At 42.5% G+C, this 17,732-nt stretch overlaps 1 protein-coding gene across 1 annotated transcript in view; it reads left to right on the forward strand.

The window, feature by feature from the left end:
* midn (midnolin) overlaps positions 1–15,691 on the forward strand; it is a 35,359-nt gene extending 19,668 nt beyond the window's left edge. Inside the window, exons 6-8 of the mRNA XM_059991144.1 lie at positions 1,309–1,426; positions 2,757–3,041; positions 12,578–15,691. Coding sequence (XP_059847127.1) covers positions 1,309–1,426; positions 2,757–3,041; positions 12,578–12,840 — 666 coding nt within the window. The 3' untranslated portion in view covers positions 12,841–15,691. The remainder of the gene's footprint in view (positions 1–1,308; positions 1,427–2,756; positions 3,042–12,577) is intronic.
* Positions 15,692–17,732: the final 2,041 nt, after the last annotated feature.

Raw genomic sequence — 17,732 nt, forward strand, 5'->3', positions numbered from 1 at the left:
AACATTGGACCTGTTCCATTGATAAATATTATAGTTTACTTTTTTAATGGACTAATCTTGAAAGGAAATGTAAGGAACAATTCTGGGTTTATTTGAGATTATGAAAGTAATAGGAAGCTGTTTTATTGATGTCTTTTGCTGATAGCCACGTTCTTGGCCATGGTATCTGTTGGGAATTGTCAGCTGCCTATTTGCTGTGCCTGCCAAAAGCCTTAACCGAGTTGAAATTAAGATAATTTATTATAGAGCTTAGCTGTCCCTGATTAGCTATAATGGCCAGCTCAGATGGGTCTACGAGAGAACGGAATTGCTTTAACTGGTGATGTATAGTTTGCATTAGTGTAGGCTTGCCCTGTTAATCGGTTTAATTAACCACTGAATACATGGGATCGTCCAGAGCCGCTGAGGGGCAAAGACGCCAGATTAGGTGCAGTCGTACAAACGGCCGCATTGTCGCCAGGCCAGGAAGTGCTCTCTTTCGGCAGGAAAAAGGGCCACATACCATCAGTCATCTTATCTGTGAGTCTTGTGTTCTCCCAGCTTCCTGTCTTGCATTCCATTAAGAGGCTGAATCTCAGTGGCAGTGCGAACCGTTCATATTTTTTAAAATTCAGATGGGAGGGGAATCGGGAAACAGACTGGCATCTGTACATGAAATCTGGTTCACACTGATTTTTCTCAGTAATAAGCATTGATACATCAATGCTGGTTCTTTTTTTCAGCACATTCTATAAATGTGGGTGTTGATAGCAATTTGATAGTGTTGTACTAGATGTTACAAGACAATAAAGCAGGGGTTCCCAAGCACTTAAGCCATAGACCTCTATCATTAAGTGAGGGATCTGTAAGACCCCAAGTTAGGAACTTCTGCAATAAGGAGACGGACAATACATGGTGAAATGCTAAAAGGTAAAGCTAGTCTTTTAAAATACTTTTTTTATTTGTCACATGTACATCAAAACTTGCAGTAAAATTGTACATCAAAACTTGCAGTAAAATAAGTTGTCCTGCATCAGCGACCAACACAGTATCAGATGTACTAGGGGCCCACGAGTGTCACCACACTTCTGGTATCAACGTAACATGCCTATGACTTGCTTAACCTTGCTTAAGTACGTCGTTGGAAGCTGGAGCACCCGGAGGAAGCACATATAGTCACAGATAATGTATAAACACCTTACAGGCATCGGCAGGAATCAAACCTTGGTCAATGAGTTCATTGTGCCAACGGTTTCTCACGATCACACTGCTGTATGCTTTTATTTTTGTTATTTGGGCGGTACTGACATTGAACAATTTCTTTCCCAGGGTGACTGCAGTACAAGAAACACTAGTCCAACTGCTTCAGGCAAGTCTCGGAAACCAGGTGCCATTATCGAGAGCTTTGTTAACCATGCCCCTGGAGTTTTCTCCGGAACCTTCTCAGGTAATTCAAAGCCTTTGGCTTTTGTTCAAACCCTTTCTAGATTTTTATTAAAGTTGTCAAAATGGGTGGTGGATGTTTGGGAGTAGGTGCTAATTGAAGAAAGTCAGATCTTCTGCTCCTTTAAGCAGTTATGACTTCAGGCACAAGAGATTCTGCAGATGCTGGAAATCCAGAGCAACACACAGAGACACACACACAATGCTGGAGGAACTCAAGTCAGGCAGCATCTATGAAGGGGAACATATGCTTGATATTTTGGGCTGAGATCCTTTGTCAGGACTGTGACATTGGCCATCCCTGTTAGTATTGCTTTTTATGAAGTTTTCTTGCGTTCCCTCATTTGGTCCTTCCATATAGAAAGAGTCCATAAGGCTGGATCCATCAATGTTGTGATCCCCACTGAGCTCGTCCCAACTGCCTGCACTCAGCCTGTAGCTCTCCAACCCAGTTCTATCCATGTACCTACCTGAAAGATTTTTACATTTTTGCTGATCTAAATTCTGTTTGTTTCATTTTCATGTAAATGCCACCAAGAAAATGAATCTCAGGGTAGTATATGGCGACATATACTGTATGTACTTTGAAAATAAATTTACTTTGAAGTAATGTGCCTGACCCAGCCACTTCCTGGCAGCTCCTTCCAAGTATGATGTCCCTTTTGAACTGGGGATTTACTTTTCAGCCATTAAAGCAGGGACTGGTTCCCAGCCTGGGGTCCGCAGCCGCCTCGGTTAATGGTAGTGGCCCATGGCATAAAAAAGAGTTAGGAGCCCCTGTACTAAAATGTATTGTACAGTTTTCCATTCCCCACCTGGAGTCCTCTCCAAATCCTACATTGTCTTTTGATGGCTAAAAGAATTTAATCTTTTGCTTCCAGCAGCACAGGAAGTGTTTTGGGTTATGGCAATATTATGGTGTGCATCACAACCTGGTTTATTATCTCTGACGCATGTCGTGAAGTTTGGTGTTCTGTGGCAGCAGTATAGTGCAATACATAATTAAATTTTTCTTATTTAGAATTTTTTAAAAATGGAAAAAGAGGGGGGAAATAGTGAGGTAGTGTTCAAGGGTTCATTGTCCATTCAGAAATTTGATGGTGGAGGGGAAGAAGCTGTTTTTAACACGAGTGTGTGTTTTTGTGTTCCTGTACCTCCAGTCTGATCTTAATAATGAGAAGAGGGCAAGTCTTGGGTGCTGTGAGTCTTTAATTGTAAATGCTGCCTTTTTTTTGAGGCATTGTCTTCAAAAGGTGTTCTTGATGGTAAAATCTTCCTGTTTGTAGTATTTGTCATTAATTTACTTTTTGCTTTTTCTTCCTTCCCCAAATTAGGCACTTTGCACCCAAACTGCCAAGACAGCACTGGAAGACCTCGCCGCGACATCACCACCATCTTGCAGATCCTCAATGATCTGCTGAGCGCGACCCGCCACTACCAGGGGATGCCCCACTCCCTGGCACAGCTGCGTTGTCAGACACAGTGCGCGCCCAGCCCGCCGTCCCCTTCGCCACCTTCCCCCAGCTGCTCAAACAAAACTACCTCTGAAGATACAGCCCAGCAACCACTGCATTCCCTCGTCCAGTGCCAGAGCCAGATCAGGATGTGCAAATCCAATGGTGAGTCATCTGCAGCACAGTTTACTCAACCAGCAAAGGTCTTCCTCAAATTCCTGAATCACGCTGCCTTGCGTCCGTTCATTTGCTTGGAGCGAAGCTGTGAAATGACTGATCCACTTTGTAGCTTCCCTCCAAGCTATGACCTCAATATCTCAACACACCAGGTATAGATGCTTGTGTGGTGTAGTCTTTTTACAATGGAGATGGGTAGGCCACGTTTGCATCTGGCACGTTACTGCATTCTGATATTTATAATTCGAGGATCTTTCAAAAGTCAGGAGCAAGGCCCAAAATATGTAGCTTTGATAGTTTTATTAAAGTTCAAAGTAAATTTATTATCAAAGTATATATGTCACCATATACAACCCTGAACTTCATTTTCTTGTGGATATACTCAATAAATCAATAGAATCAATGAAAAACAGTTTAACCAGAAGACGACAAACTGCAAGTATTAAAGGAAAATAATAAGTATTGAGGAGCCTGATGGTTGAGGGGTAGTAACTGTTCCTGAACCTGGTGGTTCATGTGTTAATAGAACAAAGAAAATTGAAAACAGACCGTAGCAGGAACAGAGGCTAGTAGGAGAAGGGAGAGAGAGGCAAAAAGATTGCACCACTAACTGGTCAGCTCTTTTTACCCATAGATAAGAAACATGCTATACAAATATGCAGACAAGATTCAGCCATTCAGATGCCCCCATTCAAACAATGTACCACCAGAAAAGCTTCCAGAGCTTTCTAGAATCATACAGACATAATCACAAGGAGATACACTGAACAACTGCATATACTGTACATACTGGGGCCACTAGGAAACATACTAAGCAGTTACATGCACATAGGTAGTTATTTTAAAAAAAAACTAGTAGGTAAATTGTTGAGATGCAAAGGAAATGACAATTAAACAATACAATCCAAAAGCATTAAGTATTCTTTCAATATTCCTTACTTTCATTGCCCTGTTCCTTAATGCTGAGTTGTTTTATTTTGATGTGTTTTACTTGTGTATCTGTGCAACCATTATTAAGTGAGCAGGTCTTGGTGGTGAGTGTTTTCCCCTAGTTTGTTTATGATTTGGAGATTAGCTTTATTTGTCACATGTACCTCAAACTGCACGGTGAAATGTGTCATTTGCATTAAGGACAATGTGCTGGGGGGTGGGGGTGGGAAGTGCCACCGTGATTCCAGTGCTAACAAAGTGTGACCAGAACTCGCTAGCATTAATCCTAGCCCCAAGGCCTTGGAATATGGGAAGAAACCATGGTAGCAGGTAGAGTAGCTTGCTATTGAATCATAAGGCATTGCACTGCATTCTCAAGAAGCTAAGTACAAGTGAACTTCCAGCAGGAATCGAGGGATAAATTATGTTCAGGAAAGTGGGGGGCCTGATTGTGAGTTGATGAGGAATTAACAGTTTTTGTGAAAGAAGAAATGATTCTTTTACCTCTCACCCTGGTCTGGCATTGGTGAGGAAAAGTTTGGCGCTCTGTGCACTAATTCATTTGGGGGTGGGGGGTGTCCTGAGATTGGAAAGTTTTTGAAGCACAATCATTGGTGGGGTGGGGGGAATGGATTGCAACCATTAGAGAGTTTAAAAGAGCGGGCAAATAACAAAGTGTAATTGTATTACAAGAATTAAGTTTTGCCCTAGTTTATGCATATGATGCATTGTGGATCAAGTAGAACTGGCTAAAAATAGCTTCCCAATTGGGCATTGACCCACATTGAGGGGAATTTGCGCTGCAGTCTGTGCTAGGCACCTGGTTTGAAAATCTCTGCCTCCCTTGTGATCGGGCTATGAAATTGGCCAGCAGCTAAGTTTCTGATAGTTATGCTGGTGTCTGCTGGAGCTGTTTCTGACCACAAAGTGGGAGAGGAAATGTCAATCCCTCTAGTCCAGTAGTTGCCAATATGTGTTCTGAAGGTGGAGGGAAGGTTGCAGATTGTGGTAGTGGAAAAGAAAGCCCCTCTGTATGGTGTGGCTAGAGGACAGTTGACCAGGTCAGGGGTGGATTGTTGGCAGTGAACATAGACAGGTAATAACATTAAAATGTCAAACTGGCTCAAATGGGCCTTAATGCATTTCAGAGCAGGGTGTTCATTTAATTGTTGTCTGCTTGATGTTTTTTTCAGCGTATCTTTCCCAGAGGCTGTGTTAAGCAGGGCGTGCTAGCCAATAGTGGTAGCGTGTGCTTTTCTTGTGCTAGAGCAGCTGCTGATAAAGTCAAACCGGATAGAACAGCCGCCACTTGGGAGCTGGAGGAATTAACAGGGATGGGTACCGCGGGAATGCTGTGTGTTACTGCGTCCATAAATGGGGCCTGTTAGTACCTGGACTGCCTTTTTTTATATATAAAGGCTTCAGCAGCTTGTGAAGGCTCCTCTGCAGCGTGGCTGTAATTATCAGCTTTCCGAAACATCTGTCACCTGAAGTGAGGGGTGGGCCTCTTAATGTGTGTCGCTGACTTCATGCTGAAAGTGTATCATTCAGCTCATACCATACAGAGAAATTTATGAAGGGGAATTTGTTGGATTTTTTTTTCTGTCTTTTGAGGAGTCTTTTGTATTTTTCCTCTTGCTATTTAAAGACCCAAACAAGGCGCGCACTATTCAGGCAAATGTGGAGACAGCTGACATTGTAGTCGATGAGGTCAGCCTCTTGGAACAGAATGAGGAAATGGCAGGAGAGGCCATTGACTGCTGCACACACAGCCATGAATAATTTAAATCCTCTTGAAATAATTGACAATGATGCTTTTGCACTCAAAAGCAGAAGCACAGTGACAGCCTTACACTCCTCCAACCCCTTTTATTTATAGAAAGAATTCCAAACTTAATTATTTCTTGGTATCAAAGAGTATTCATTGGATTTTCTCTGCTGTAGCTTAAATTTAAAATCGGGCCACGCTCTGACCACCTCCTTGTTTTCTGTTCGTGCCAAGTCTTGGGCATTGTTTTTTTCTGAGTAGTTTTGTATATTGGATAGCTGAAGGCATTTCATGGTGTTATTTTGTGATGATTTTTTTTTATTTCCCCCCCTCCCCCCCCCCCCCCCCCCCCGGTTTCTTGTGGGTTTTCTGTTTATTGGCTTGTCCATTTCTTCTGATCTTGAGTGGAAATCTTTTTTTTGCCACAACTAAAGCTACCTTGAAAGTCAAATGTCTGCCTGCTACCTTTTAACCATCCCTTCCCCAGCTAGCGAGTTCCATATTGCCCATATTGTTCTTCTGCTATGTCTGAGGAAGATATTTTGCCCTGAATTCCTCATTCTTGTCTACTAGTTTCCTCCTCCACTACCTTCCAACAATATTTATTTCAAACCTAATCCACTATCTTGCACAAATTTTTTTTGTGACCTCAGATCTCACATCTTATCAAACCTGGAGCTTTGTGTATTTCAGAAAGTACCTCTGTGTGACCTAACCCTAAGAGATACAGCTGATGCTAGAAATCCAGAGCAATGCATGCAGAATGCTAGAGGAACTCAGCAGTCCTAATGAAGGGTTTTGGCCTGAAACATCAACTGTTTTTTCCTCCCCATAGATACTGCCTGACTAATGGATTTCCTCCAGCATTTTGTGTGTGTTTCCCTTGTGTGACCCAAGCAACACTTCTTCCACATCAGTATTCTCCAGGTGCATTTGGTAGAGACTGTTCTTTGGACCATGCCCTCTACAAGGAAGTTTTGTTTGTGTCTACCTGGATTTTAAGCAGTTGGTGAGGGGTGAACCGTAGGACGAAATCCATTGCAGTAACCCATAATAGTACCAGATTCCATATCCTAAGGGCACGTAAATGAATCACTTTCAATAAACTTGATTGTGTCAGTCTTTGTTGTTGCAATTGGTAGCCAAGCTTGCAATTACAAGAATAGTCAGGTCATTAAACCCAATGATAAGGAAACAGAGTCCAATTCCCAACTCATTTGAAACGTCGTCATTTGTACGAACTGCCTCTGATAGTAGACCTCGAGGCAATGTTTGCAGATTAAGAAATGGCAGATGGCTGTGATATCCCCCCCCCCCCCCAGTGCAATGACAACAAACCGTGTGCCCATGCCAGTGGCACTTTGTTTATAGACATCACAGACCTAGGCTGACTTGAGAGAAGTCCAATAGATTCAGAGTCAGATTTAATATCACTGGCATATGTCGTGAAATGAGTTTTATGGCAGCAGTACATTGCAGTACATAATAAAAATTCTATAAACTACAATAAGTATATATTTAGCAAATTTAATTTAGTGCAAAAAGAGCAAGAAAGTGTTGATGTAGTCTTCATGAGTCCATTGTCCGCTCAGAAATCTGATGGCGGAGGGGAAGAAGCTATTCCTGAAGTGCTACATGAAGGTGAATTATCTGCTCCAGTGAAAATTTATATTTTAATTATAAATTTGAATGTGGGGGAGAGATTCTTAAGATGTAAGGTCCCTTTAACAATTAGGTTCTGACTGCCCCAGAGTTAAGCAAATTGTACTGCCACTGTTTGGAAATTGCAAATACTTTATCACTGCGCACATTTGAAGAATTTCAGAAATAGAATAAGGAAGAGAAAGTGGGGCCTTTGCAAGAGGGAAAAAATTGCTTGTTTGCCTGAAGTGTGCCCCATAGAAAAGTTAAGTTGCCTGTATATTAAAAATGCAGCCAATTTTGACTTTAGTTTACATTTCACCTGCCTGCAAAGGGTGAAAGGAATTGAATGGTCAGAGAAGTGGAGTTTAGGGGGGTGGGGGGAGAAGAGACAATGAGACGCTTTTCACCAGCTTTGTCTCTGACAGATGTGGAGGGTCTGCAGGGAATAGTTTTATCAGCATTTGCATTCTTTCCGCCCACACAGCAGGCAGTTGCGTGGAAGGAAGGTAGTGCACACAGGGTGGGGTGCGGGGGAGGAGGAGATCGTGGGCGGCTTGCGACAGGAAGATGTAGGCCTTTGCATATGGTATAGCTGTGCTATACCTTGTGGTTTCCACCCTGTGCTTGTTCCAGGTATTTGCTCTACAGCCATTGCCTCTTAACATTAACACCTGTCAACTTTAACCAGTTCTTGTGCTGTCACTGTGCACAGAAACTCCTTGGTTGCTTGTTTTGAGGCTGGAGTGCACTTGGCAGAGGACAAAAGTGCAATAAAAGCATAATTGCAGGTGATAACTTCCTTCTCACTTACCTCCTCCTCTCTCACCACCATTCATACGTTTGTGTATTCATCGGCACGCACATTGGGTCTTGTCCTAATCGCATTGACTTTTGCACATTAATCACATAGACTTTTTACATTGCACATCTGAAGGATATGAAGTCGCTAAGGATTGTTTTAACTGCTGCTAATGATTAAGCAGTGTTGAGGAATATTTCAGTCCTTGGATTGCTGATGATCGTGAACTTTTTGTCACCACTGTCAGGCGTTCAAAAGTTTGAAGTAATTTTATTATCTAAGTACATATTTTCTGTGGTGGGAGAGTGCAAGACCAGAGGGCATGGCCTCAGAATAGAGGGGCGTTCTTTTAGAATGGAGATGGGGAGCAATTTCTGTAGCCAGAGAGTGGTGGATCTGTGGAATTTGTTGCTGTAGGTGGCTGTGGAGGCCAAGTCATTGGGTGTATTTAAGGTTCTTGATTAGTCAGGGCATGAAGGGACAACGAGGAAGGCAGGAGATAGTAGCTGAGAGGGAAAATCGGTCAGCCACGATGAAATAGTGAAGCAGAATGGGCTAATTCTGTTCTTTTATGGTCTTGTACTACTACCTTGAAATTCATTTTTGTGCAGGCATTTACAGTAAAAAATTAAGGTAATATAATTTATGGAAAAACTCATTAAACTAAGGCTGACAGCCTATGTGCAAAAGAAGACAAATCATGCAAATATACAAAAAAAAGTCTATAGGTTGTGGAATTGGTTTGGCGTTGAGCTGAGTGAAGTTATTCACATTGGTTCAGGAGTTTGATGGTTGCAGGGTAATGACTGTTCCTGTACCTGGTGGTGGTGTGGGACCTAAGGCTCCTGTATTTCCTGCTGAATAGTAGTAGTGAGTGGAGAGCATGGCCTGGATGATAGTTTATAAAGATGTTAGTGTCAATTGTGCTTTATCAAATACCATCAGGTATTTTTTTTGAACCTGTGTGGCTTAAAAAGGAAATCTTTTTTTAAAGCAAGTTTAACTGATGCTGAATGGAGCAGGCACAGTTTGCATCTGGAGGAAACTGTCATTGTATATAATTTTAGAAAGACTGTATTTCGTCCAAATCAAAAGTTTCAACACCTGAAGTTTCACTGTTTTGAGTTTTAGTTTGGTGATCTTGGCCGAACATTTAGCTTTACCATGAAGTTGTAAGCCATAGTTCAAGAATTTGGGATACTTGAATAAATATCTTGCCAGTCTTCTTGGCTAGATGCAAATGATTTTGTGAAACATGAGGTATCTCATCACTTAAAGCAATCGGATAAAATTGTCTGGTGTGGCTCTTGTTCATTCAGTTACTTGGGATATTTGTGAAAATGGCAGCATCTCGAAAATGATTTGAAGTAAAACCAGGGAATACAAGTCGGGTTGCATCTTTGGAAAGAGAAGTGGTTGATATCTCTGGTCTGGGACTCTTCGCCAGCACCTGAAAAGTTAACTCTTTCTTTCTAAGACGTGGGATTCTGCAGATGCTGGAAATCCAGAGTAACACACACACACAAAATGCTGGAGGAACTCAGCAGGTCAGACCACAACGAAGGAGAGAAATGAACAGTTAACCATTTGGGCCAAGACCCTTCATTGGTCCTGGCGATGGATGCTTTCTGCCCTGCGGAATTCCTCCAGCATTTTATGTGTGTGTGTTTATTGGAATACACTTTAATTTTGGCTACACTTAAATATAAGGGAGCAGCACCTTGTCTCTGGAAAATGGTGCTGGACTCCTTTGGGATCTGGTCCACAAGTGACAATCTCCTTCATTATCTTGACTGGCTTATAAATTGGCTCGACTTGTTATTGTAATAATTGTTGGTTAGTCTTGGGGCTAGGCTTAGCACTGGTCTTGTGTTAATTGTTACACCTGCTGCTTTTTAGAAGCAGACTGTGGATCCAGGATGCAAGTTTATTCCTTTTATGTACACCAAAACATGCAGTGAAATGCATGTTTGGTGTTAACAGCCACCTCACCTGGGGGTGTGCTGGGGACAGCCTGCAAGTGTTGTTACACATGCTGGTGTCAACATAGCGTGCCCACAGTGCTCAGCACAACAAAACAATTTCCGACCCTCCCACCTATGCAGTCCTCCAACTCCAAGGCAGGCCTCTTTGGTCTCCGGAGTACTTGTGTGTTTTCTTTTCACTTCCCCAGTGGTTATGCTGACTAAGAACAGGAGAAATTGTCCTTCCCTTCTCTTGCACTGGTGTAGCAACCAATTTGCAGGATCCCAAAGCCATCCCAGCTTTTTTTATTTTTAAATTCCTCCTGGGCCATGTTGGGCTTCTGAGGACGAGTGAAGAAACCAGCTGAGTCACTGCAGAAAACAAGTGTTGGACTATTAGCTCAGGATAATTCTACAGAATGGCCCAAGCATTGTTCGTAAAAGCTTTCCTAAATGCCAGATTAGTTTCTTAATTAATTCCTTGTTCAAAGATAATGGAAAACTAATGCAATATTTCTAAAAGGTAACATTTGCACATTAGTGGGGGGAGGGAATGGCTAGGCAATTGGAAACTGGTATTAACACATCCCCAAGTCCTATCAAATTGAAAGTAGACCTAGTGGGGTTGAGGCATTGGGGCACGTTGAGGCTTTTTTGAATTTTCATTAACTTGTGCATTCTGTCAAAGATCTGTAGGAGCTATAAGAATAACCTTTAGCTCTCTGTTCCCATGCTAATGAATGAATGCACTACACTGATATTTAATCAATACGATTCCCATGAGCTTCTAATGGAGGATTGAACTTCACTAATGTACTGGTATTATTTAATTCCATTCAGTGGGGTGTAGCAAGATCTTTGAAATGGTTTTCTGTTACTAATGTACCCTCATTTACAGTTGGGCTTTTAACCCCCTTGGACCTAGTTAGGTCCAATATATTCTATCGAGGTTAAAGGCCAATACTGGAAAAGCAACCCAGTCAATAAAGGCGAGTCGAGTGGGGCACCACAGTTGCAGCTTGGGGCGTCTGAGTTCAGAGTTCAATTTTTGGCGTCCTCTGTAAGAAAGCTTGTACGTTCTTCCGGTGAGCGTGTAGGTTTCCTCCCACGTTCCAAAGATGTACAAGCTGAGGCTAGTAAATTGCGGGCATGTTCTGTTGGCGCTGGAAGTGTGGTGATGCTCGCAGGCTGCCCCCAGCACATCTTGGTCCGTGTTGGTGGTTGACGCAAACAGTGCATTTCACAGAAGATTGAACATTGCAGCACAGTGCATCTCCTTTGCCTCACAATGTTGTGCTGATGCTCTAACCTAGTTAACCTAACCCTTTCCCTCCTTCATAACCTCCCATTTTCCTATCATAAATGTGCTTGTCACTGAGATTCTTAAATGCCCTTGATGTATCTGTCTCTATCACCACCCCTGACAGGGCACTCTGTATAGAACTGACATCCCTCTTCACTTTCCCCAATTGTCTTTAAAATTATGCCCCCTTGTATTGGCCATTTCTGTTTTTACACACACACACACATGTGGCGAGTAAAACTAAACTATTGTTTTTCCAACTATATTTAAAAAAGCAACCCTGGTAATCCCAACATGTCATTAGCCAGCCTTGGGTGTCCTTGGGGAAGTGGATGTGTGTCACCTTGTATAGGTGGTGAAAGGTATCTCACAGCACTGTTGGATTAAAAGCTGCAGGATTTAGACCCGGTGACAACAGAGGAGTGGCAGTGTGTTTACAAGTTGGGGCCTGTACAACCTGGAGTGTGATTTGCAAGTGTTGACACTGCCATGTAATATTCGCCCAGGCTCTTCTCTGTTAGAGGCTGCATGGTTGGGAACTATCATCAAGGTAGCCTTGACAATTAACTGAAGTAAACTGTACGTGTACTATATGTCAGCATCTAAAACAGGCATGGTGTAATAATTTAAAAATAATATAATTAGACTATATATAATGTCATTGACTAACAGATGCATTTCTACTATAGAGGACATTGACTAATTCCAATGTATAAGCCTATTAGGTGGTCATTATGATTAATTTAAAACTATCTTTGTATCTAAATTCAAATCCATTTCATTGTCATATAACAGGGACAAAGGCCTTTCTGCCTGACTTGTCCATGGTGACCAAGATCTCCATTTGGCCTATCGCTCTAAAGCTTTCCCATCCATGTACCTGCCTCACCACTTCCTCTGGGTGAGGGGAAAAAGTTGCCCCTCTCTCTCTCGCTCGTCTGAAGTTAGTACCCATGCTTCTTAATTTCTCAAACCTTGGGTGTGTTGAGATTCTATACCCCCTCATGATTTGAGTATTATCACAACTCACAGCTATGAAACAATGTTCCTATCTTGTATATTAAAAAGGACAACATTTCTGATAGCTGTTTTACCAATTTTACCTTTTTATTTCAGGCGACCGACTGAGACAAACGGAAAATCGTGCCACACGCTGCAAAGTGGAGCGCCTCCAGCTGCTCATGCAACAGAAGCGAATGCGCAGGAAGGCTCGGCGAGATGCCCGGGCGCCATACCAGTGGCTGCCCAACCGCAAGTCCAGCCGGTCCAACAGTAACAGCAGCGTATCGAGTGACGGCAGCCTAGACTTGGACTTTGAGGACTCTGTATGGAAGCCTGAAGTCAAAGCTGATATCAAGTCAGAGTTTGTCGTGGCATAGACCTACCTGGCAAGGGGCATATATATTAAAAACAAAAGCAGGACTTCACTTCCGATTTCAGTGACCAAATGTACTCTGCGCAGACGTCTCATGGTTGCACGTGGAATATTGCAGAAGATGGGGAGAGAGTTTAAAATGTGGTCTCTTGAAATCAGGACAGAACACCTGGAAAAATAAACATTTAGTTCCCACAAAACACGAACGCTGTCTGCAGTTCAGGGTGGAGAAAGTCACACGATTACGTGGATCTAACAAACAGTAGTTGGCACGTCTGCAGTGGCAACAAACGGCTGCCTTACAAAATGGTCAATTATGACAGATACCGGAGAAGACTTGGCATGTACGGACATGAGAGTGCCTCTCCTCTTGATGATAAAAGCTGCACAGTAAAGCTGCCTGTTGCCATGGTTGCACTGTTTTTTTCCACGCAGAGGTAGCAGGAGCATTGCAATTTCAAAAATGCTTCCTTTACCTCATTGAGGAGGGTGGTCTATACTTCTATCAAAAAATAAATGAAGTTTTTTTAAAAAAACCATAAATAATACTGTATGTAGCATTGTTCACCAACACTCTGAAAGCATTTAGTTACTGAAATTTTGCACAATTATGAACAGCGTGATGACAGGTAGCTTTCATTCGAGTGAGTTTAGCCAGTGGTGACTGCATGTGTCCATGGCGACAGGTGTCTGACCCTGTGGAAGCTGTTGACTTTGGAGATGAGAACAGTGGGTATAGCTCTTCATCCTATTCGTTGGTGGCTGGTGTCAGGCGGGGAAGGGTTAAATTGCGGACATGAGCAGAATTGTTCCAGTGAGACTGTGACGTTAAATTCGGTCACCTTCACCCTGCTGTTTTGGGAAGGGGGCTGGGACACTCTATACGGCGAGGCAGAATAAACACCTTTCTTGGTTTTCTTCCCCCCCCCCCCCCCCTTACACATCTGAGCCAGATCATTTAGAGGTGCACTTGTGATACAGTACAAGCTAATGTAGACTAGATAACCTGCAAGATCCATTATTCAACTTCTCTTATTGTTTTGGCCAAGCCACACCCTGGATTTAACCAGTGAATGGAAACTTTGTCGGCGTTGAGTGTCCAAACAATGGGGGGTTGATTTGGGCCTGGGAAGAAAGGTATTGGGTATAAAGCAGGCCTTGGAGTTGGCATACAAGTTCCTACTTTGCTCGACCCAATGTGAGTGCTATGATTTAGTCCAGTGGTACAAGTTTTAACTTCCCAAGATAATAGTCAGAAATTCCCACCTATCTTTTCTTTAGATAACAGATGTTACAGTTTGGTGTGTGTGCACAGATAGAAGAGTGTGTGTGGTGTGGGAAGTGGTGGAGTGTTTAAATTCAAACTTGTTTGTGTAAGCATGCATAAACCCCTCTTGAAATCCAGCACCCGGCTGTTCAGATGGCCTGGTGCTCTGCGGTGGGGGTCTAATTAGAAATGAAGTTTGAATGTGTGCCATTTGTTGACCACAGTGCAAAATGCAGAGTGTGAGGTGTGTTCTTTCTTTTAAATATGTTTTAGAAACAATTGGCTCTGTACTTATCTGACAAGGTTGCCGAGACGACAAGTTAAGATCGTCTGAAGTTGCCCAAGGTCATGCCGTTACAATACTGTGATGTCACAACCCAGTCTCTTCCTCATCAGTGTCAGGAACACAAGTGCCTTTTTGATCCCAAGTCTGCTTCGATGTCCTTGGCCTCAGCTAGGAGAATTCCCCCCTATCCCGCCTACGCTCTTACTTACAGTCTATGAGAAGGCCAGTGCTACATCCTTGTCCCCCGCACCTCCCTTCCACACTTTTTTTTGTCTTCCTACTGTCGCTGTGTTTTCCCTGTCTTCGTCATTGAATTGACTTGTTTTTGCTTGCTACTGTACAAAGAATGTTATAACACTTCTACTCCAAGCTTCATAAATTGACTGTGCCTCCATTACGTGTGCAGTGAAGACCCTGCAAGGCCATTGTAGTGTATCAGGATGCACCATGTGGACCTGTCTTGTCCTGTACCTTTGTGACTAGGCACACGTTACGACATCCCACTTCTGTTTGTGATCTTCCTGCTCGTATTTACTGTAGGTTTTTTATATATATAAACATATATATTTAACTGACTTCGTACTGTGTGCTTTCCATTGTGCCCCTATCCTGGTTTAAAAAAAAACGTAAAGAAGCATTAATTCACCAATTTGTTGGTGAGGATTAACTGTCTGAACACCTCATTTAAATATTCTGTATTCTTGTAGCCAATTTTAAAAATACAATGTTCTAGCTAGGCTGGTGTAGCACAACTGTGACTGTATTAATTTATAAACCAAAATGGTGACTGTGAACTAGGTATTTATTTGTGCTTTTGAAAGTCTGGGGGGGAAAGCGACGTCACAGTTTGAACACGGCCAGGGTTGATGCAATCTCCTCCGTGGAATCTGCGCCAGTTTCCATAATTCTAAGCAATACATTTCATTGTGACATGGAATAGGTCTTGTAGTTCACTTGGGTTTGGGGGTTGGTTAAATATAACCAAAATATTATTGTCACTCGGGATTTTGCATTTACCTCTGCCATATACACTTGGCAAGACGAGAGGGTTGACGGATTGTCATCCTCAGCATTGGAATGAAGCAGAAAAACAGTAAATTATGTATTGGTATGTAGATAACTTTACATGCATGTATCATTAGGACTTGACAATGGTTTGTGGGACATACAGTAATTGGTTGTTATGTGGTAATCTGAACATGTACAAACTTGTATTAGGTTTTTGTATAGCTTTGGAGAGAAAAAAAAACAACTCCACAGGTATAAATAATAATAAAAGACCAAATGTTGGTGATAAACATACTTTTCATGTTTGTGTGTTGCTTTATTATCAGAGACGCTCATTCTTCAGTTTAGTTTTTGTTTAATTCTGTCAACAAGATTACTTTCCAAACACACTGTTCACATTTTCAGTCAAGGTAATGTGGGGGAGCACATCCGCTCTTCTCACTTAATTACTTACTACCTGTTATACTGCTGGAGTTTAGGGTAGCAATGAAGATCCTCCATGTCTAGTGCTGTTCAGGGCTTCTTTCATTATATCAGTAGCTTCCTCTCGGTTCTCAGTACTGTCAGTCATGTAAGTCTTGGGAATACCATCACACTCGGATGTAGAAGGATTCTTCATTGCCATTCCCGTAACAATTTTTGCTTTACCAGTCCAGGGCTGTTGGCCCTGAGCTGAACCCCTGAACCAAGAGGATCAGTGAGCCACTCTTAGTCTGGCCACTACCCTGTGATCCTACCAAGAGCCAAAGCATAAAGCCCTGTCTCCAGCCAGTATAGCTCTCCAAGCCTCCAAACCCAATGACCAGGTTGTGGTCCTCTTGGAAGACTATCTCTTCTGGTACAAGGTATTTCTCCCGTGTTTTCAAATGGATATCCAAAGACAAAAGTGAGGGCTCTTCATTGTTTGATTTATTTTCCTTGGGATCCCTATTACCCAAGTTTTTATTTGTAGGCAATTAAATCACAGTAACGTGGACACAATAAATGCAGGAGAATTTTGACTGATCAGCAAACAGTCGAGGTTTTGGACTTGCAAGCCTTTAGACTCAAACTGTTGAGCATCTCTCTTTGTCCTGGTATTGCCTGGCCAGCTGAGTTCTCCCGGTGCTTTGTTTTGTTTTGGATTTTCACAAGCTGCAGGCTTTTTTGATCATGATAGTGATAATCATATTTGGAGAAAGATTAAACCCACAGAAATAATTCATCACTACAGGGAGGAGCAAAGTCAAGATGGCGCTAAACGGCATCTCCTGCTTGCATCTTCGAAATGGCTCTATTTCTATCTTTGATATCTTTTTGTTCCTTTTCAAGGTTCTTTTGAAAGCCTTGACCTGGAGCTGCACTCTTGACTTCCATTCTTTGTAGGAATGGGCCCGCTCTCCGGGCTTCATGACCAGCTGCTTTTTGATATGCCAAGGACAGGGCCTGGAAGACTAGTGATCCTTCAGGCTGCCAGATCTTCGTGGCCATGGACACGCTTTGATTCAAAGCCAGTGCCCCAGACTGAGGCATCATGGGAGAGCACAGAACATCAGGAGCTGTGTCTAGAAACCTGAGCCTTTCCGGTGCCAATTCTCTGGGCGCAGAGCTTGGTAAAAGCAATGCAACAGACTCCTAACATCATAAGTCAGCTAGTTGTTTATTGTCTTCCCTCTCACTATGAAATGGGAACACCTCTTATCCCCTTATTAGGGAGAGATGTTGAATTACCAGGTGAACAAGTAGTCTTCGGGCTTCTGCAAGTCTGTGTCTTTACTGATGCCTGAGTGCTTGGTGGAGGGCACCAATGTTTTCTTGGTGGTGGGGGGGGGGGTTTGCGAAGCTGGCGGGGGCTTTGGGGTTCTGGCGCTTAACTGCCATTCATTCTTTGGGGCTTTCCTGTTTCTGTGGATATTTGCAAAGAAAAAATTTCAGGATTTATATTGTATACATTTCTCTGACATTAAATGTACCTATTGAAGTTACCAAAAAGAGGCCAGGAGTTCTTGACAGTGAAGGTACTTCTATTCAGTGAAATTCTCTGATTTAATTTTAATCCCACCACTTGCTCCAGGTTTTTTTTTAAATGATTTGATTGTGATCCTCAGCTCTTTAAGTAAAATTGGACAGATCATGAAATCTTTGCTCTCAAGAATATGGAAGAACAGCATCACTGTCTTAACTAGGAACATGCCAGCATTATATGGGAGTGCACTGAGGAGCAGGAAATGGGCAAACTAGATGGTTTGATTGAAATGTAATTTATTTTGGAGATGATCTTTTCTCCATTAATGACATGCTCAGGGGAAACGGTTTGCAGTTTTTCCCTTTGTCCTTAAAGTACCTTGCAGAGGAG

This window comes from Hypanus sabinus, chromosome 16 (assembly GCF_030144855.1).
Source record: "Hypanus sabinus isolate sHypSab1 chromosome 16, sHypSab1.hap1, whole genome shotgun sequence".
Classification (NCBI taxonomy): domain Eukaryota; kingdom Metazoa; phylum Chordata; class Chondrichthyes; order Myliobatiformes; family Dasyatidae; genus Hypanus; species Hypanus sabinus.